The following is a 19,330-nucleotide window of genomic DNA, read 5'->3' as shown; positions in this document are numbered from 1 at the left end:
TGCTCTTCACATTCAACTGGAAATGAGGAGGTTGGATGATGCTCTTCTCATGGACCTCCACCCCACTGCCCATGGTGCAAATCAGTTGGGAAGAGCTGCAGAAGCTTCATGGAGAACTTGTTCTGCTGAGGTCCTCTCCAGGTCCCTTCCTCATAGTAAGAGGGACATGAACAGAGAGCATTAAACTGACTACACAAGGGCAGCCTGAGCATAGGTGTGTGTGGGGAAGAGGACCTCTGACCTGTAACACTCACGGAGAGATGGAAACCCCATACACCTATGAGAGACCACACCTTCCTGCCTTTTCCTCCAACACTCCCTGAGGACCTGGCTTGCCATGCCAAAGAGAATATTCACAACCTGTTTCTCCCCATCAACTGGCAGAAAATTGGCTCTGAGAAGGCCTGGAGAATGCCTGTCCCTCCAGATTGCTGGTGTTCATCAGCAGCAACGTGGCAGGAGAAGGGAAGGAGGAAGAGCAGCAAGGGCACAGAGCCTGTTATACGGCAGGTCCTACCCGCCTTGGTCCCTCACATCTCTTCTCCTTCCTCTGAGGAGGACGGAGGTTTGTGAAGTATCTAGACAGGAAGTTCAAGCGTAGGGACCCTTAACAGAGAGGGATAGGAAGGGCAAAGGAAAAGAAGGGAGAGAACTTCTTCCAGCAATTCCCACCTGTTTTTGGAAGGAGATAGGAGAAAGAGAAAATCCTCCACTGCTAAAGAAAATGAGGGAAAAAGTTAGTGATGGAAGATTTGGCATAGCAAGTGTAAAAGGTGGGCAAGGAAGCTTTCTAAACCAAAGTTCTTCCCTCCCACCGAAAAGAAAAATCAGCCTTCAACAGGAACAGAAAGATGAATAGTTCACAGCTGAGTTTCATGCCCAGTGAGTGTGCATCTCTTCCCTTCTCCTACCACCACTGCCAACCACTCCCAGGCCATTCCCACCCACCCACACTCCAACGTTGTTACCACAGTGTCAGAGCAGGGCGTTCCTCCCAACCATCTGTGGGCAGAACAATGGTCCCCGTAACACAGTAGAGACAATTCGGCGTGTATGTGTGTCTGTGTGTGTCAGTGTGTCTGTGTGTGTAAGAGTTGTTGTAAACTTTAAGAAAAGGTTTTGTCAGTTTTGTATTTGTCAGGAGTATTTTGTTGTTGGTTTATTTTTCACAGTCAAGTGGCTTTTTTTTCTGGTTGTTGGACGGGGAGGGGGGTCTTGGTTTGTATTGTTTCCTTGTGAGGAAGAGTCACAGCTTCTGCTGAGCAGAGACTCCTTTCCAGTAATCCAGGATGTCATGCAGATCCTCGTCCTTGGCAAATTGAACTTTCTTCCGCAGGGCATGCCCAGCTGCCATGTAAACCTCCTCCCTGTGATGCTTCTTATAAGGCCGGAATCGCTCCCAGATCTTGTGGGTGCTCTCTGAGGAGTACTCGGGGCTGGAGGAGTAGCCCGAGAAGTAGTGTCTGGGGGAGAGCTGGGAGTATGTGGAATCTCGCTTGGACCGGGACAGTGGCTTGAGGAATGACACCCGCTGGCTCAAGGTGTCAGCACTTTCCTCATAGTACAGGGCCGGGAAGGAGTGACGGTGCTCACTGCAATGGTAAGAAGGCTTGACCTCCAAGTGGTGGATGGCGCTTGGAGACACCAAGGGAAGACGATCCAAAGGGCTGTTTAGTGGGCTGCCCTTCTCAATGTATTTGGAGTCAGACTTGCTGAGTGGTGGGTGGTCAGGCACATCCAAGCTGAAGACCTTGGCGCTCTTGATGGAGCCACTAGAGGAGACACTGCAGGTCTTTCTGGCCACAGCAGCATCAGCACTGAGCTGGCGCTGCAAAGGGTGGTGGGAGCTTTCCTTGTAGGGTGGGGAAAGAAAGCTGGGCCGCTCTAGCCCACTCGAGGAACCAGCTGGGATGGACTGGCACTCAAAGGCCATATCTGAGTCAACACCAGTCCCACCACCCAGGAAAGATGCTGTGTCCAGCTTGAGGGCATCAATACAGTTGTTGATGATCTGGTTGACCTTGTCTACCTCCTTGGCTATAGTAGAGATCTCAGCAGCTGAGCCTTGCCCGTTGTCAAGCTCCCTCAGGTCCTCATCTCGCTGGGTTCTCTCCAGCCCATCCCCACCACCTGTCCTCACCTCAATGTAGTTACCTTTAGTGGTGACTTTAGGAGTCTCCATCCCAGCATCCATTGACTTTGATGGGGGCAACTTCTCCCCAATCATGGAAGGGATGGAGGACATCCGTGAGACAGGAATGACAGGTGGCTCACCCAGCTTCTGGGAAGGATGGACCATGGTACTGGTATCAATATCTGATCCATAACGCATTTCTAGAATGGTCTTTTTGACATTGAGTGACTTCTGTTTCTCCTCCTGCATCCTCCGCTTCCGCAGGCAGTAGTACACCACCCCCAGGACAATGACCATCCCAAAGAGGCAACCCAGGGTGGTCATAATATAGTGTGTAGTGGTGGAAGTACTGGAAATAGGATCCTCCCTGCCTTTGCTCCGGGTTGCAAAGGTCAGGCAAGTGTGGTTGTAACGCCTGTTGTTGCGGATAGAGGCCACGCAGAATGTATAATCTGTGTGGGCCTTCAGCTTGTTGACAGTGACATATTCCTTCTTGCTCTTCAGTGTTGCTATGTCAGAAACATAGCTGTTGTTGTATTGGACCAGCACATACATCTTACTGTAGGGCATGGGGATGGTGACCATCAGGATGGCTGAAGTGATTGTGACATCATGTAACTTGATACTGGGACTGAAGGAGGAGTCAGTGGTGGAAGAGGCTGGAGGCTTGACTGAGAGGAAATCCCCAGGGCTGATGGCTGACCCCTCATCCAGATCTCGCTGGGAGTCAGGGGTGTAAGGTGTTGGGTTGACCCTGGAGAGGGAGGGGATGGTGCCCCCTCTGCACATGGACTGGAAGATGGTGATGGCATTGCGGTTGTGGTGAGGCCGAGGCACCAGAAGCGGATACCCAGCAAACTCCCGTGGAGTCTCACATTGGAGGCGGTCATAGTTCTTGGTGACGTTGTTGAAGAGAGCCAGCCAGTTAAGAAAGCCATAGAGGCTACAGTCACAGTTGAAGGGGTTGCCAGCCAGCTCACACACCATCAGGTTGCTCAAGCTGGTGAAAGTGTTGCCCTCCAGACGGCTGAGGCGGTTGGATGACAGGTCAATGCTAATCAAGCTGGGGCACTCAGAGAAGGCAGTAGGGGTGACCAGCTCAATTAGGTTATGCTGCACAAAGAGGAACTGGAGGCGGGCCATACCCCGCAACATGCCCTCTGTCAGGTTGGTGAGTTTGTTGTAGCCCAGCTGTAGGACCTGGAGGTTTGACTGACCCATGAAAGCCCCATCCTCAATGTAGGAGATCTCATTCTTGGTCAGGTTCAAATCAGTCAGGTTGCCGAAGCGGTTGAGGGAGGAGTACAGCACCACTTTGAGCTTGTTCTCATTCAGACGCAAGTCGTGCACCGTGCTGTTGATATGCTGAGGGATGGTCTCATAGGGGGGCTGATTCTGGCTGCAGATGGCCAGCCACACATACCCTTTGTCCCCCTCAATCAGCCAGCAGTCACCCCGCACGGTGCCAGGGGAAAACAAGCAGAGCAGGGCAGCTGTCCACAACCCCAGGCACAGCATGGTCTGCAGTGGTGCCCTCATCAGGATGGGGGGAAAGAAATCCCCAACAAAAACCAATGTCAAATCTCAGGACAATGGCAGAAAGAAACTAGGGGGCAAGAACTGAGGTTTAACGATGGAAGGGAATGAACACCCCAGTCCTATCAGATGTCATCACCATTATTTCTTCTTGCCCTCTGGGTCAAGCCAGGAGCATAGAGGAAGGGGGACACATGCAATATTCTTCCAGAACACCCAAAAGCTATGACCATGGATGTTTGGTCTGGAAGGGAACTACCTTGTGCTTCTTTTCTAAATAAAAATTCAAGCCAAGGATAATGAATCTTCTTTGATGCTCATGAGCGACTCACACACTTTTTCCCCTTTTCTTCCCTCCCACCCACCCCCCACCCATGCCAAACCCACCCCAAAACAAACCCAAGTCCTCCCCCTCTAGTCTTCCCCCGCCCCTCCACAGTGTGATTTGGAAGAACCAAGGCAGGGCTGCCTCCTGTGTCGCTCACGCTCCCTTGGTTTCTACTCCTTCTCTTCCTTCTTTCCTGGGTTCCCTCTGAGAAGCTTCAGAGCTTCGGATCAAACATGTCGAAAACAAAAATACAGAGAGGGAAAGAGCAAGTGTGCATGAGAGAGATCCATCTGTCACTGGAATCTGGAAAAGAAAACACAAAAGACAAGAAGAGGCATCATTTGGAAGGGTCTTTGAGATAAGCATATAGACAGCAATGTTTCATGAGAAGAGGGAGATGGGGAAGAGACACGTTAAGGGGGGTGCAAGCAAGAGAGGTGTGGTACTGCCTGCCGTGCTGATAAGCCTTTGAGGAGAGAACCCTCATGATGTATAATGTCATATCAGGGATATGCAGAAGGGTATCCAGGCTCCCTTAAGTAGTGTGATCACAGCCAGGGACCCGGGGGAAGGCAGTGGCGTGGGAGTAGAAGGGGAAGGGAAAGGAGAGTGGGAAACATAAAGCTGTTATTGCGGGGGCTCAAAACCCCTAGTGTAAACAAAGGCAAGCCCCAAGCACAGCCAAAGCCATGAATTTTCAGCTGCCTGGAAATGATGTACACAGAATGCATGAAGCAGGGAAAATGCAGACAAGCTTCTTCCCCCCCCCCCCCCCCCCCCCAAAAAAAGCCAAACATTTTTTCCTTTCCTTCCTTCCTTGATGCAAGAGGGATAAATAATTCAAACCACGTGTAACCACTTCTGCTCTAAAAATTGTTCCTGACTCTTGGTGCATGGATAAGGCTGTTGAGGTGAATCAGTCTGGCTTGAGCACAGTTGGGGGGTACGGAGCAGGCAGTGTGTCAAGTATCAGCCTCCAGTCTCTCACCCAACAATGCCAAAACTCCTAATCTGAAGCACATCACTCATCTACCCCCCATCAAAGAGTGGTGCACGGTTTATGCCTTCGCACTTTACTATGTCTCCTTGGGGTCTATGAACAGTGCCCCTTTCTAAGAAAACCCACCTTGCAGACAACATGACATTTGCCTGTTAAACCAAAACAAATGTATTTCTGGGCTCTGGGAGAGCTCCTGGTTCTGACTGCGAAGCACAGCCTGGAGCACCTTTCTCTCCAGCTACAGCTTCAACCCTTCTCCCACCGTGCTGAGACAGGAGCTTGGCAGGGGTGTCCTCAGGCAGCACAGAGGAAATAATTTCATACAGTAGATAAAACATGTGGGCACTGTGCTATCATTTTTTTTTTTTTTAATTTTGAGGAGAAAGGAAACACTAAAAATATAGAGAAAAGGATTCTTGGTTAATGAAAAATAAAGATCCCCTCTTGCCCCTTTTATTTTGGGGGGAGGCTGCTCACTAAAGATATCGCTGAAGCTTTTGCTGCAAAAGCTGAACCAATTTCTAGCACAGAGACACAAAGGGCAGAAATAAAATGGAGGAAGATAAATGAAGGAGGAGTGAACCCTTGAGGAACAAGGCTTACGTCTGTGGAGAAATCTGAGCTGATTTGGGTCTGTGGAATTACCAGGCCAGCTGGATTAAGGGATCAGAGATAGTGTCACAGAGAAATACTTAAATATTCAATAATCCAAAAAGTAAAGCCAAGACAGAGAAGGGAAGGGTGAGAAGAGCTACACCAATGGAAAATATAGAGAAAAAAAAAAACCTCCATTCCCCACAGCTCATTGTCTGAGGCCACCAAACTCATGTCACTTATGACTGTCATGTGATGGCCTTCAGCTGCTGCCCCAGCTTTGCCTCAGCCAGCAATAAAGCAGAAGGCAGAGGTTTTTACAGTCTGTTGATTTGTTTCTCAGCCTTGCAATCCAATGAGAAATAATTTCCTGACACTATTCCCCCAGCTGCCTCAGCTAGGAGGCACATCTGGCTCTCCACAGGTTGGGACCCACAGGCTTCTGATATTCCTCAGCACCAGTCCCCTGCCTTGTTCCACCTTTTCCAGAAGTGACTCCAGAAGAGACACAGCCCCTCACCATCTCTGCCCCTTTACCTTCCTCTCTAATGTTCTTTCATTTTGCCTGATTTCTTCCACTGAACAAAGGAGTGGCAGACACTATCATGCTTTTTGCACTTTGGTGCCCAAATATGTCCACCCCAGGCAGAGGCCAGGGGCACCCCCTGAGCAAGCAGTGGAAAGATTTAGGGATTAGAGATTTTAGCCACCATCCTTCTCAGATATTCTGGCCTGCCTGTCTCACCTCACCAATTAGTCTGCATAATGTCCAGCTCCATACAGGAACATCCCAGCCCACTTGCTTTGACCCCTTCTGGTAGGGCAGCCTCCTCCAAAAGGTGTGCTGAAGTCACCACTGCCTGCTGTAACTTGTTCATGGTACACATGCACAGAAAGAAACTCTGAGGCCAGGACCATATTTCTCTGCAGCAGCCCCAGCAATCCCTGAGAGCCACCCCATCCCACTCAGGGAGCTGCACTCAGGCAGGATAGAGAGGGTTTGGAAGGGCAGAGGTCCTAGTAGCCTGGAAGGGAAAGAGGTGGGTTAGGGATAGATAAAAATAAAGGTGGCGTTTATCATTACTATTTGCCAAAACCAAGGGCATCATGCAGACATTCCTACTTCCTGCCTATCTCCCACCTGGGCTGTGTAGCCTTGCCTCAGCCACAGGCCACAGGAAGGATCAAGCCACTCCTCAAGCCAAACTCATTGGTCCCCTTGGGTCTCCAAGGTAACCATGCATGAGAAATACACAGACTTTGACATTCTTCCCCCAATGGTTCCTATCTCCCCAGCATCATGCTGGTTTTAAGAGTGCTGAGTCCAGCCCAATCCATGGCATCCTTGCACACTGCATCCCTGCCCATGGCCCAGCACTCCATTTCAGCTCAACCCAATGCCATTAGACCCTGCTACAGAAATGCTGTAGGAGTGGTGGTCTCCAACCCTACCACAGCCATGCCCTGCCCTCTAGGGAACAGCTGCTCCCTCACCACGGCAATGCACAGTCAAAGGGACGCCAGGAATGAGGGGCAGCACTATGCCCTCCTTTAACTGTCTGCAGTCAAAAGAACATAAATCACACAGCACTGGGGTCCAGCAGCACAAGGAAGCAACACTCTGTCCTTTTTGCTGGCCTGAAAGGTGCTGACGATGGAGTTGGCTGTTTCACTCTCTTGCCTCTCAGGCAAGAGAGCAAGAAGGCACAGGGCAGGGAAAGCAAGAATGAACAAGTCCAGCACAGCAGAGAGCCAAGGAAGGGGGATGCAAGAGTTGCGGAGAACTTATGGGCAAGAGAAAGAGTTAGGACACGGGATATGTTTTATAGGGAAGGTACAAGATTATCACCTCCATGCACTGGGTTTATTTAGTTGTAGGGTTCCAACATTCTTCAGTGTCACTCAAGATTTACAACAAGCCCTTGCCTCCTGGCCATCCTCATGTATGTGTGAACATGAAGGAACAGTAGTGACATTGCACCCGTGAAAGCTGTGCTCTCCTTGGTTGGCACAAAGTCAGCCTATCGGCTCCCAAGTGATCTCCCTCTGCTTTACTCTCTACTAATGGATGCCCCAATGTTATTGGCATTTATCTGCAGCACTTTGGAGAAGAGCAGAAGGCCACAGGGATGGTTCCATTGTTCACAGGAAAGAAAAGAGAAGGAAAAGTAAAACAGAGGGCAGAGAGCCCCATATCTGAGTCAGGAGGTGTCAATGGCCACAAACATCCCTTTGACTTGGAGCTCAAGGTAGCACAGGGGATGACAAAGGATTGAGGTCACTAGTGAGATGGCAGCATAAAATACAGCCAGTGAAAGTATGAACAGGCAGGATAGGAGGCCCAGAAGCAAACTGCGGCCTGAGAGAGTGGAAGGATCAAAAATAAGATAGCATACAAGGCAACCAGGAAAGTCACATACAGCTGCAATTCGGGCCTAAAATTCTGACCTTGACAACTTTGTCCTCTTGGGGCCCCATGCACTGGAAAAAACAGCACTTAATTCTACCATTGCTTAAACGGTTCTAAGAGCCTCCCATTTGAAATGCATGCATTAAAAACCTGCCAAACACTCTGGGGACACCCCAAAACCAGGCCAAAGCTCCTGCTGCTTTCTTAAGCTTCATGCTGCAGCTGAGCATCATCCCTCTTCCCAGCTCAGTGTGCTGCCTGCTCCTGGCAGGCCTCAGGGCACAAACACCATCTCCAAGGGATTCTGCCACCTCTTCTTGGCTTTAAGGTCCTTCCAGGATTTCTCTAACTACTTTCTGAAAGAGGAGTCTTTCCCAGAGGTGCTTGGCACTCAAAATTCATGCTTTACTTGAAGGGACTCTCCCTGTCTGCTGGGTAGTTTCTGTAATTCACAGTGGTCTGAGCATCACTGCAGCCACCCCAAATCACCACCCAGAGGCTGTCCTTGCTTTTGCACCTGGCTCTAGTGGAAGCACAGTGCCATGCGAGAAGCTTGAAGCACAGCTATGGCACTGACAGGACAGCAGTCTCTTCCCTCTCTGCCCTAATTCTAGGGAATTATTGTAAGAGACCTTCAAGTCATGCAGCAAAGTACCTGTGACTGTGCCCATAGGTGCTCCAGAAGCTCTGACAAGTCTGGGATCAAGAGAAGAGGGAGCAGGAAACCTGATGGCCGGTGGTTTTGTGGCATGGAAGACATTTGAGCGTATACAAGAGAGAGAGAATGCCTTCTACTGTAGATTCTCTGATGTTCATCAAGGGTTGAGCTCCACAACACTTTTTCCTTTAATGGGTCTCAATGAAGGTTTCTTTCTCACATTCCCTCTTCTCTAATTTTCCCATATTTTCACAGAACATGTTGCAGGAATTTTTAAAATAAAAATGTTTTAAGAAAGTTATAAAAACTGAGTTATCTCTCAGTTCCATCCCAATGTTCCATTCATTTGAAATCAGCCCTATAACTTCAAAACTCCAGAGCTCAAGGGAGTTGTACAGCCACACTAGAAAGCCATGCAACAAAAGGTGTTCCCATGTCACTAACCAGACAAAGCCTTCATCCCTTACAGGAGTTGAACTGAATTCAATGATTCCTGCTGAAGGGTGTCCACTCAACCTTAGAGGTTCTGTGAATTTTGCAGAGTGTTGTTGCAAGAGAAATCTCATGCTTCAGCTCTGGGCAGGTTCATTTCACTCTAAGCAAATCCACAGTGCCTGCGGGTAGAAAACTCATTCCTCTGAAAGCTGGGCTGGCCCCACTGTGAGTAGGGAGGAAGACTGCAGCTCCCAAACTCCAGCTGTCCCTGACATCTGGAAGTCCAAACCACTAGGATCCCAGCAGGACACTGGGAACCAAACAAGATCCCAGCTGCTTCTCACAGGACGCCACTGCAAGGATACGCAAAAAGTTCAAATTCCAACCAGCAAGGATTCCCTGCAGAGAGGAAGGGGAAAGGGATGAAATATGGGCTGCAGTACTGCCCCAAGGACATGCTGCTCTGTGGTCTTGCCCTTTGGCCAGCTTGGGGCACGGGAAGGAAGAATTCAGAAGGAAAAACTCAGAAGGAAGAATTTACACACCCAGGCTCAAACAAACATACTGCCATTGACTCCAAATCTTTGCTGGGACAAACAGCTTAAAGACTAACCATGAAAAAAACCCAACACGTCGCTGTATATAAAACCCCTGCTCTCCCATCGTGCCTCCCCAACAGCGATTAGATGCCTAATTTGTTAGGCAGCAAGAGAGAGAGAATGGGAAGGCTCAAGGGAGAAAAATGAAGCAGCTCAGAAGCATGAAAGAGAGAGCTTTAGAAGCATAAATCTTATTTTAGAGTGATAAATACTGGCAGAAAGGTCTTTCATATGCCTGTGGTTCCCTGGCAGGCCAGAAAGCCACTTTTGTTTTCTGAAGTGAAATGGTTACCTTTTATATTAATATGATTATTGAAGATTAAGGCGGATTTGCATCAAGCCAGCTCCACCCAGACAGCCTGCAGCAGCAATCCACAGAAGCGTGTACATGGAGGTAGGCTTGGGAAACAGCCTTCTCCAGGTAGAAGAGCATGTCAAGAGATTAGAGGTACCACAAAAAAATATTATCACCAATAAGGCTGCCTTCAATTCTCTCCTTCCAGACCAGGGAGGGGAGCCTGGGAAACATACTCCCCCTTGTCATCCCATGAGCCCGTAGAAAGGCCTAGAAATACTTCCTGCTGGCCATGGGGAGGGAGCATGAGGTCTGTGTGACTCTCTGTAGCGGCCTGCCATAGGGATGTGACAGCAAGACTGGCTCTCATACTGCACTGGTATGGGTGTGAGTCACTGTAGAGAAAGACGTAGCACTGTCGGCTCCAGGAGTGCAAGGTAGAGGGGGTGTGTGTGCGGAGGAGTCACTGTAGGTGATGGGGTGGATGTGTGGGCTGGGGGTGGATGTGGTTTAATCACTCTCAAGCAGAAAACCAGTGCTGGCTCCTGGGGAGGGAGGAATTGCCATGGAGAGCCAGGCAAAGGCTGTTTGTGAGTTTATGTGTGTGTGCATGCGTGCTTGCATGAAGCAGGCACCATGGAGTAAGGGGTGGGAGTGTTTGGCTGTGTAAGAGGCGCTGCAGGGGACAGGGTGGGAGTGCAGGCTGCATGTAGGTGTGCAGGGATCACGGGAGACAACCGGTGTGTGTTTGGGAGAAGGGCTGCAGGGTAAGGGGTGGGAACATTCCTTCTGTGTGTGTCCCTTGACGTGAATCACTGTAGGGAGCAGGGTGTGAGGGCAGGCTCTGTGCATGTGCATGTGCATGTGTGAAGGAGCTGCTCTATGGGGACGAGGAATGACCTCTGCTGTCTGTGAGCTATGGAGGGGTAAAGAGACTGGAATGGCAGCTCTGTATGAGCGTGTGTGTGAGCTGCTGCAGGTAACAGGACAGGAGTGGGGGCTCTGAGAGCATGTGGCAAACAGGGTGGGAGCATTGGTGCTGTTGTGTGCTCCCATGCAGCATGTCCAGCCATGAGACCAGGAGAAATCCTTGGGCTGTGTGTAATGTCACTGCAAAGACCCCCTCACCTCCTCAGGGTCATTGTGATGCCTCTGCTGTCCTGTGCTGGCCTTGGTGCCCTATTTCCTTCAACAAGTCCTGGCTCTCAGCAGTCTGACTATGAACAGCAGGAAGCTATTTGAGAGATGCCCTCACTTAAACAAAGCATACCTCCAGTATTTCTGGATGCTAAAAACATCCCTATCAATCCAGCAGTGCCAGTTTAGAGGGCCTCCAAACATGCCCTATCCTGCAGGTAGGGTAGGAAAAGGGCATGGTCCTTGAATTACAGCTCACTACAGTCGCTTATGGGGGGGCCTCAGAGCCCAAGGAATCACATATGTCCTGGAGTAGCAATCATCTCCTGACATATGCCCTGTGTAGGACACCTCCAGGCCTGCAAACTCCCGAAGGGCACAGGCATTGTCATTGAAGCATCTTTCAACGTTCTCTCGCCTTCCAGCCAACCTTGTGCTGGGTGGCCACCGAGAGAGATTCCCTCACTCACAGTGAGACCCTCAGCCCCTCAAAGCTCTTCCTCTGCTCAATGCATGCCTGGAGTCAGCAAGAGGAGTAGCCTCACACTGGACAGGGCATTATGTTTCCCATCCATACGGATGCTTCCACCTTCCTTCCATCCTCCACCCGCAGGCAGTGGCACAGCTCAGCCCTGCTGGGGAGGGACCCTCCTCCCGGCCGGCTCGCCCACCTATATTTCAAGCTAGCATCTGACAGGCATTTTGACACAGCCGTGCCTCCCCTCTCTTTTCCCCACTACCTTGCCTTGTTTAGAGCCTGGTTTTTTCTTCCATTGCCAAAACACAATGACTGTTATAATTAACAGATTATCTCAGTGCGACAGCTGCAGTCCTTTGAAAATTAGGTTGAATAACAGGATCCTGCTGTATGGTAATTTCTTTTCATCTCTCAAATATTTTCTCCCTCTCACTCTCGTTTCTACCTCATTTCTATTTTTCTTTCTTTCTTTTCTCTCTCCCCACTCCTACATTCCACCAGCTCCTACATTCCACCAGCTCCTGCTACTGCTACTGCACGAGCAGTATCTTTGGGGTGACACAGGCTGAAGGGCTCTCTCTGCCTTCATCAGCTGTTTTCATTGCCCTTCTTTTATTACCACACCTCACAGAGAAGCAGTGCTTGCAAGTAGCTTCATAAACATGTCAGGAAAATATGTGCCCACCAGAGGCAACGGTCAGGGGCCCTCTCTAAAGCCCCACTGGTTCAGAAAAGCAGCCCAGGGAATTTCATGGGGAGAGGAGAAATTGGGATGCAATAGCCTGAACCACTGCATGCAACTTTGCCACAGGGAGCTGAGTGCAACAGTGCAGCTGAGTGGTTTGCACAGAGGTAGCCAGGGTGCTCTACCCACCCACTACCCCTCCGCCTTCTTGCTGACTCAGTATCTGCCCCTGACTCACCACTTGCTCACTGAATGGGGACTGGCAGTACTAACATGGCATCCTTCTCTCTTGCTCAGGCAATAGCTCTGCCACTTACCACCCCCTTTCCCATTATCCACCTACATCTGTCTCTCTACCGACTCAATCAACCCAAGACAGCCAGAAAAGCAGCTTGCTGGGGATTGGGGGTTTCAAAATCAAAATAAGAACTGCTCCCAGCTGGACCCAAATTAGAGGCTCTGGAAATCTCCTCCTCCACAACTAGAGATCCCCTGGCCCTAGCTGTAAACGGGACCAATCCATTCGCAGAAGTGGCTGGACTCCTCAGTCTCTGCTTGGGCAGATGCACTAGCACACAGGGTTTCAGGCTGTGAGGATGACCAGCCAGACATGTGGGATGGGTCTGTTGGAATTGTGTCCAGGATTTGGCAACTGAGAGGTTTCAAGTTCATTATGTTCTGGACTCAAGAAGTCTGCAACTTTGTTGTTGACTGCACCGGGAGCATTAGTTAATTATTGTCAATGCCTGGCTTGAACTCACGCAAAATGCCTTGGCCCTGCACTGCTTATTTCAGCCATGTCTGTAATCTATACAGTGTCATCTGTTACATTTAAACACCGCTTTTTCCTTTTGAAAAACAGGGAGGGATTCCTCCATACAACATGTCCATCACAGCCTAACACTCCTCTGCAGAAACCAGTTCCAGCTGGGTCCTGGGCCCCCTCCTGCCTCCTCAGCACAACCATTTCTTCTCCCATGGAGTTCCACCTCATTTATTTCTTTACTCCCAACTCAGTAGAACAGAAACTCTTTGTCACCATTATTCTGCCAAAAGCCAAGTAGTTTTATAACAAACACTCATCCATTCCATTGTATTTCAGCAGTCCCCAGCAATGCTTCTCCTCGTTGTCCATGATCTTTCTCTTTTCATCCCTTGCCATCCTCAACCCCGCATTTTCTCTCTGCTTTCACTCCAGGCCCTGTGATAGCTCATGGCATTTATAGCACATCTCCTCATTCATTCACTGTCACTTACCCAAATGTTACCTTCATTTATTAATTCTTCTTTTTTCTAGTAGCATCCCTCTTCTGAGTGCTTTGTACAGTCCTACTTACGTATCCAATAATAGTATTTTCCCAATGAGTGAGTCACATACCCCTTTGCTGACATTTAGAATTCTCCTTGTTCTTTGAAACACGTTTATTCATTCCCCATCTCTACAATTATATATGTCTACTCATGGCGTTGCATTTCCTACAGCAGCTGTGCAGCGAACAGATGATTCGTGCAAATAACCCAGCAAAATACTTTTTCCTCCTGGTACCTTGACATCCTCCATTTTAATTATGTAGGGCAAAGCTAATTCTGGCTATGATGCAATCAAAAATGGGGGACAGCTCAATTTAAAAAACACCCCATCCTTTCCCTTGTTCTTGATCAGTCCAGTTTTCCATCTTATTTCCCCATCTATTCTCTGCTCTGCCTCTTTCGATGCTGTCAGTAGCAGAGTACATGGAGGCTGCAATTGTTATTGGGCCTCTGATTTCATAGGTGCTGCAAATATTTTCAGTGAGAAACAAACTTTGCTTCAGACTGTTTCTGGGCTGAAAGGACCAAAAAAAAACAAAGGAGCATTACTCAGCTAATATAGGCACGCAAATGTCTTACCCACTAACCCACGTAATAGGTACTTCATGGCCAGGGAATGATGCTTATCCCCCTAAATCTCTCTCCAAGTAGCCCTAGAAAGCAATTCATCTGGCAGCCCCTCCTTGTTCCTCACTGTGGCCCTATTCCTTCCCCCACAGTTCTTTGCTTCTCTTTGAGTCCTTAGTCACCCTTGCATATTCCATATTTTATTTATTCCTTGCTACTCCTCTTAATCTGCATAGGCCAAACCCTAAGCTCCGGAGTCACCCTGACTCATTTCCTACCCAGGAAAAGCAACGTTTTATATCAGTGGGAAAGCCTGTGATGTCAATCTGGACAGAGACTGATTCTGCACGGGGACTCCTGCATGATTATTTCTTGTTCTCACTCATTCAGGTCTCCATTTAGCAACGCGCTTAAGCATGCACCCAACTGTAAACCCATGCAAGTCCCATTCAGCTTCTCGATTGCTTTCTTCTGCAACATCTGTGTTGATGGTTCCCACATCTTCCAAACACAACAGATTCTCCCTCTGTGCTTCCTCTTCCTAACCTCTCTGTTACCCACTCACCAACATCCTTCCTCTTGCTTTGAGAAATTCAGTTTTTTCTGGTTTTTTTTTCCTTTCCTTGTTTGGATTTTCTTATTTTTGCTGCTTCCAGGGGAGTCCAGCTTGTAATTTCGCCTCCCTGTTCCTGAGATTGCTATGTTGAATAAAGCACTGACTTCCCCCTCTTCTCTCCAGCATTGTGAAATACCGAATTGGGCCACTAAGGAGAAAAGCTATTAGCCACGACTGCTGTCTCTGATACTGAAACAGAGCTGGCAGCAATATTTACAGGCGACTTTGAAAGCTCCAAGGATGGCTTGTGGCCAAAGCTGATGATATCCACCCCCTCTTTTTTTTAATGATGTCTTCCTATGACTCAGTCTGGTCCATAAGTCAAAATAAGTTTTTTTTTTTTTTACCCATCCTCCCTTTAAGCAATGAGAACAAGAGCCTAAGAACAGAACGCTGTAGCATCACGGACAGGACAAGTTACGTCACGAGTAATGCAACTTGGGGTGTCCTTGGTAGCTTAAAAAGAAGCAGAACAAAAGGCGTATGTCCTCTTTCCGGAGAAATGAGTTTTGGCAGAGCTAAACTGGCAATTGCCTGAGTTTTCTAAACTTAGTTTTATCTGTAAGCAAAGCAAGAAACACGCGGGAAGCAGAGACACGGTGACCTCAGGGGCTCATGACTTCCCAGGCTCAGCAAGGAGCTGCCGTGCCCTTTATTATCCACCATTGTGCGGCGGCAGAGTCTCAAATAAAGAGACGGTGTCGGGGGAACTGTGACAGCTGTTCCAGAGTGGGGCTGCGGTGTACCAAGCCAGCCTGCCCACACAGCCCTACCTCTGCCTCCAGCCACGCAGTCTGCAGCAACAAACAGCCACTCCAACGCCTGATAAAGGAGCAGTTCAGCCCGAGACCACTTAATTTGCTCTTTGCGTTCTTTGTCTGCCAGTGGCAGGGAAAAGAAGCATGTTTGCAAATTGGTAGTGTTGTGGATAGCATTACCAGGCTAGAGTTATACTGACTGCTAGGCTGCTACAGGAAAAAACAAAAAAAAACAAAACCAAAACAAAAAAACACCAAACAAACAAACAAACAAACAAAACAAAAACAAAAAAAAACCCAACACAAAACCCCCCAAAAAAACCAAAAAAACACCACCACCCCCCAAAAAACAACCCCCCCAAAAAACCAAACCAACCAAACAAAAAACCAAATAGACACAACAAAAAAAAAAACAGGAAAAATAAAAAAAAAAAAAAATAAACCCAGAAGAGGGTAGCAGGCTGAGAGCTGTGAAGAAGGGTGGGGTGTGAGCGGGGGAGAGCCAGGCAAGGAAATAGGGAGAGAAATGAGACAGTACTGTATCCAAGAGTAGATACTATGATGATGGGGACATTAAGAATATGATAGATAGGCAAGGAAGGAAGGCAAGCAGACAGAGGAAGGTACAGAGCAAGAGACAGAGACGAGGGAGGGAGAAGGAAGAGAGAGAGGCAGAATTAATTTGGGAGGAATATACTGAAAACATAATCTTCTCAACAGAGTTAAAAAAGAGAGCGAGAGAGAGAATTAAACAAACAGTGACAGGAAACTGAGAAAGAATAACTTTTTTTTTATGAGCTTGTTAACATTTGTGAAGTTAAGTAACCCTAAATTTATGCCATTAATTTGCATGTATTACATTTTTTTTTCTGTGCTGCCAGTTTATAGTCTCTGTGAAACCTTTAAAAAGTGTTTTTTTTTCTCCTTTTCCCTTTGCCTGTGTTAATTAAGGCTTGTGATATATGTATATTTTTACACTGCTGCTGTGCTCTAGCATTTAATCATGAAATGGCCCTTTTTGCCTTTTCTTTGGGCTGCTCCTGCCTCATCCTTTCACCTCCACAGAAACCTGAGGAGGCCTGCAGGTCCACCCACCTGCACCGATCTCCAAGCATGCCTAGAGTCAGACTGAGATCCCATGATCCCAGGCCGGGATTCTCCCTGTCAAGCAAGGCAGCTTTCACAACAGGGAGAGGATCTTCAGCTGCTGAAGGGTTAACAGTTCCAATGCACTAGGGCATTCACATTGCCATACTGAAGCACACGGTATTTACACATTAGCAATCACTGGGGAGCCATAAATCGGATTCTCTGGGGAAATCCAGCCAAAGAACAGAGTGAGATTCCTAATGAAGGAAGTCACAGCCAAAGCTGGGGGAGGCACAAGTGACAGATACCCTCTAAACAGCTGCTGGAATAAAAGGGGATGCAGGTCATCTTCTAGGGCTAGAATTATCCTACCTAAGACGCATATAAGAAAGAGCTGCTGTAGAAAATGCAAGTCCAGTTTTTCCCCTGCTTCCAGGGGACTGCACCACACTAGTTCTCAGGGGCAGTCCTCTCCTCCCAAGGACTCTTCTTTCTGGGCAGACAGATCTCTCTCCTAAGCACATTGCTGACTTTGGAAGTGCCCAAGGCCAGCACAAAGCGTAGCTGGTGGAGCCCTTTTGGCAGCTGTCCCAGTGAGCATATTTCTGAGCTCAGCTGGACAGGAGTCCTGGTCCTAAATGTGCTTTGATTGCTTTGCTCCTCTCCAAAGGCTCTGTTTCTCCCAGCTGTAAGCAGAGTTTGCTGAAGCAAGAAGCAGGTTGCTAAGCCTGGTTTGGATGCTGTTTGGTCTTTAGTGGAGCTGATGGGACTCATCTTGTTAAAAGCCAGCTGAGCTGAGACCGTGCGCAGTGAATATTGATTCAGACCTAATCACCCTCCATGGGAGACACAGCAACTGGAGGAGAGAATAGGGGGGATTGCTGGTCACAGCAGAGGTGGTGCTCCCTCATCCCCTAAGGAGGAAGCCTGTGATCTCCTGGGGGTCTGACAGGATATGAGAGGTCTCTGGAGAGTCTCTACTGAACTGGAGTTGGGAAGGAGAGGTAGGGGAGACAGACCAGGCTTTCCACACTGTCATTTATGTTGCCATATGGGGGTGTTGAGCACCAGAGAGGATATTCTGATTTACTCCCTGGCTTACCGTTGCTGTGGCAACGGGAGAAATACAGGCCAAACCAGGCTGCATCTGCAATGTGGTGGTAATAGGGAGTTTGGATTCCCATGTGTGTTTGTGTCTGTTTGTTTGTTTGTTTGGCTCTTACAGGAGCCACATGGTAAAAAAGCACCGATATGATGAAAAGGGAATAGGTCTGAATTGTACCCAGACAAATACACCCTCCTCTCATGCAACAGCCGAGCAGTCATGCATGCAGTCCTACTGACAGCACACAGCCCAAGGAACACCAGCACACACGTGGTCTTTCTTCCCACCACAAGTACATCCCTGGAGCTGGAGGTCCTCAGTTGCTCTCCCACCCTTTAAAAGAAGCTGGACTTCTTATTTCATACATACAAAGCCCCAGTGCCCCAGACACTTTGTAGTTGGGCTCTGAAATGCAGCTAAGAGTCTCGGGCCCCCCTAGTGTCAGCAAGAGAATCTCCTCTGCTGTCAGACCCACACGTCCCAGTGAGCTGTGATTCTAAGGGATCACAATCCCCCCACTGGTTACTGAGCAAATACTCCTCCCTGCAAATACTCCTCCAGCACATCGTAGTGACAAGTTCTTACCTCCCCCCACACACACTCCCCAAGCTGATCAACAAAACAAACTCAGCCCTTTCTCAACAGTCATATCCCCGATTGGGAGAGATGGCCTTCACTGCCAACATCAGAGTGAGCCCTCAGGTCACATAAATTGGCCTGCTGCAGATACCAGCCTCCAACTGTGCGAACTCATGAGTCTGCCAGCACAATTCCCACCCCAGAAAGCAAGTTGTAGAGCACAGAGCAGTACAGCTTCTTTCCTTCCCTCCCCTCCTGCCTGTTGGAACCTGAGTATCCTCAACCTAAACACTCGCCCCTGGAGAAAGGCTCCATGTCCACTGCATCCAAAATATTGGCCCCAGAGACCTACTTTAAGTGGAAGGCAGGCAGTTTTTCAACTGCCCCTCACGACCCCAAAGCTTCTCCCTGCAGCACTGGAAGCACAGAAGAGTCTTGTAGCAAGACAAAGTTACTATTCAGCCATACCATTATCTGTTCTTCCTTATCCCACAGTCCATAAAAAGCTGAATATAACATAGGTGCAGGGAAGAATGGCCACATAACAGGACGAGGACATGGTTTGCTCAGACATAGAGACTTTGGAGTTCCTGAAAATCAGACTCCTAATCAGCTTTGGGGGTCTTCTGTTGCAACTTTTGCAAAGGAGGGACAAAGTCTGTGGCAGAGATAGACTGAATTTCCTCAGTCTGGCAGAGCAAGAGCCTGTGAGGCAGGATTTCTCTATGAGGACAGCACACTTGGGATGAGACATCAGCAAAGACAAGAGGTGTCACTGAAAGGCTGGTGATGCCAGTAACCTGTTGGCTGCTGCTAATTGTGACACTGAGATTAAAAAAAGTGTGGGGGAGAGGGGGGAACAAAGGTGCTAAGGTTGAGCTGGAAAAGATGAGGTGATGGACATGAGAGGCTCTCCAGGTATGAAAAGCTTCTACAGAACATTGTGCAGAGAGGAGATGTCCAGCTCGATCCCAGCAAGGACAGCCACAGGGAATGTGTGGTGGCTGCTGGTGTGC

The 19,330-nt window shown here is 48.7% G+C and overlaps 1 protein-coding gene and 1 long non-coding RNA gene across 3 annotated transcripts in view; both read right to left on the bottom strand.

Moving 5' to 3' along the window:
- Positions 1–1,011: 1,011 nt before the first annotated feature.
- On the bottom strand, positions 1,012–3,974 carry ELFN2 (extracellular leucine rich repeat and fibronectin type III domain containing 2). The gene has a single exon (XM_053942981.1). The coding sequence runs from the start codon at positions 3,671–3,673 to the stop codon at positions 1,247–1,249; it is 2,427 nt and encodes an 808-aa protein (XP_053798956.1). The 5' UTR covers positions 3,674–3,974; the 3' UTR covers positions 1,012–1,246.
- Positions 3,975–4,123: 149 nt separating this feature from the next.
- Positions 4,124–19,330, bottom strand: part of LOC128788142 (uncharacterized) — a 54,275-nt gene continuing 39,068 nt past the window's right edge. For both annotated transcript variants that reach the window (XR_008430959.1, XR_008430961.1), the window contains one exon: positions 4,124–4,301. This is a non-coding gene — a long non-coding RNA (uncharacterized LOC128788142). The remainder of the gene's footprint in view (positions 4,302–19,330) is intronic.

Source organism: Vidua chalybeata, chromosome 5 (genome assembly GCF_026979565.1).
Source record: "Vidua chalybeata isolate OUT-0048 chromosome 5, bVidCha1 merged haplotype, whole genome shotgun sequence".
Classification (NCBI taxonomy): Eukaryota; Metazoa; Chordata; class Aves; order Passeriformes; family Viduidae; genus Vidua; species Vidua chalybeata.
The sequence above is the reverse complement of the archived record's forward strand: the minus strand, read 5'-3'. Positions and strand labels throughout refer to the sequence as shown.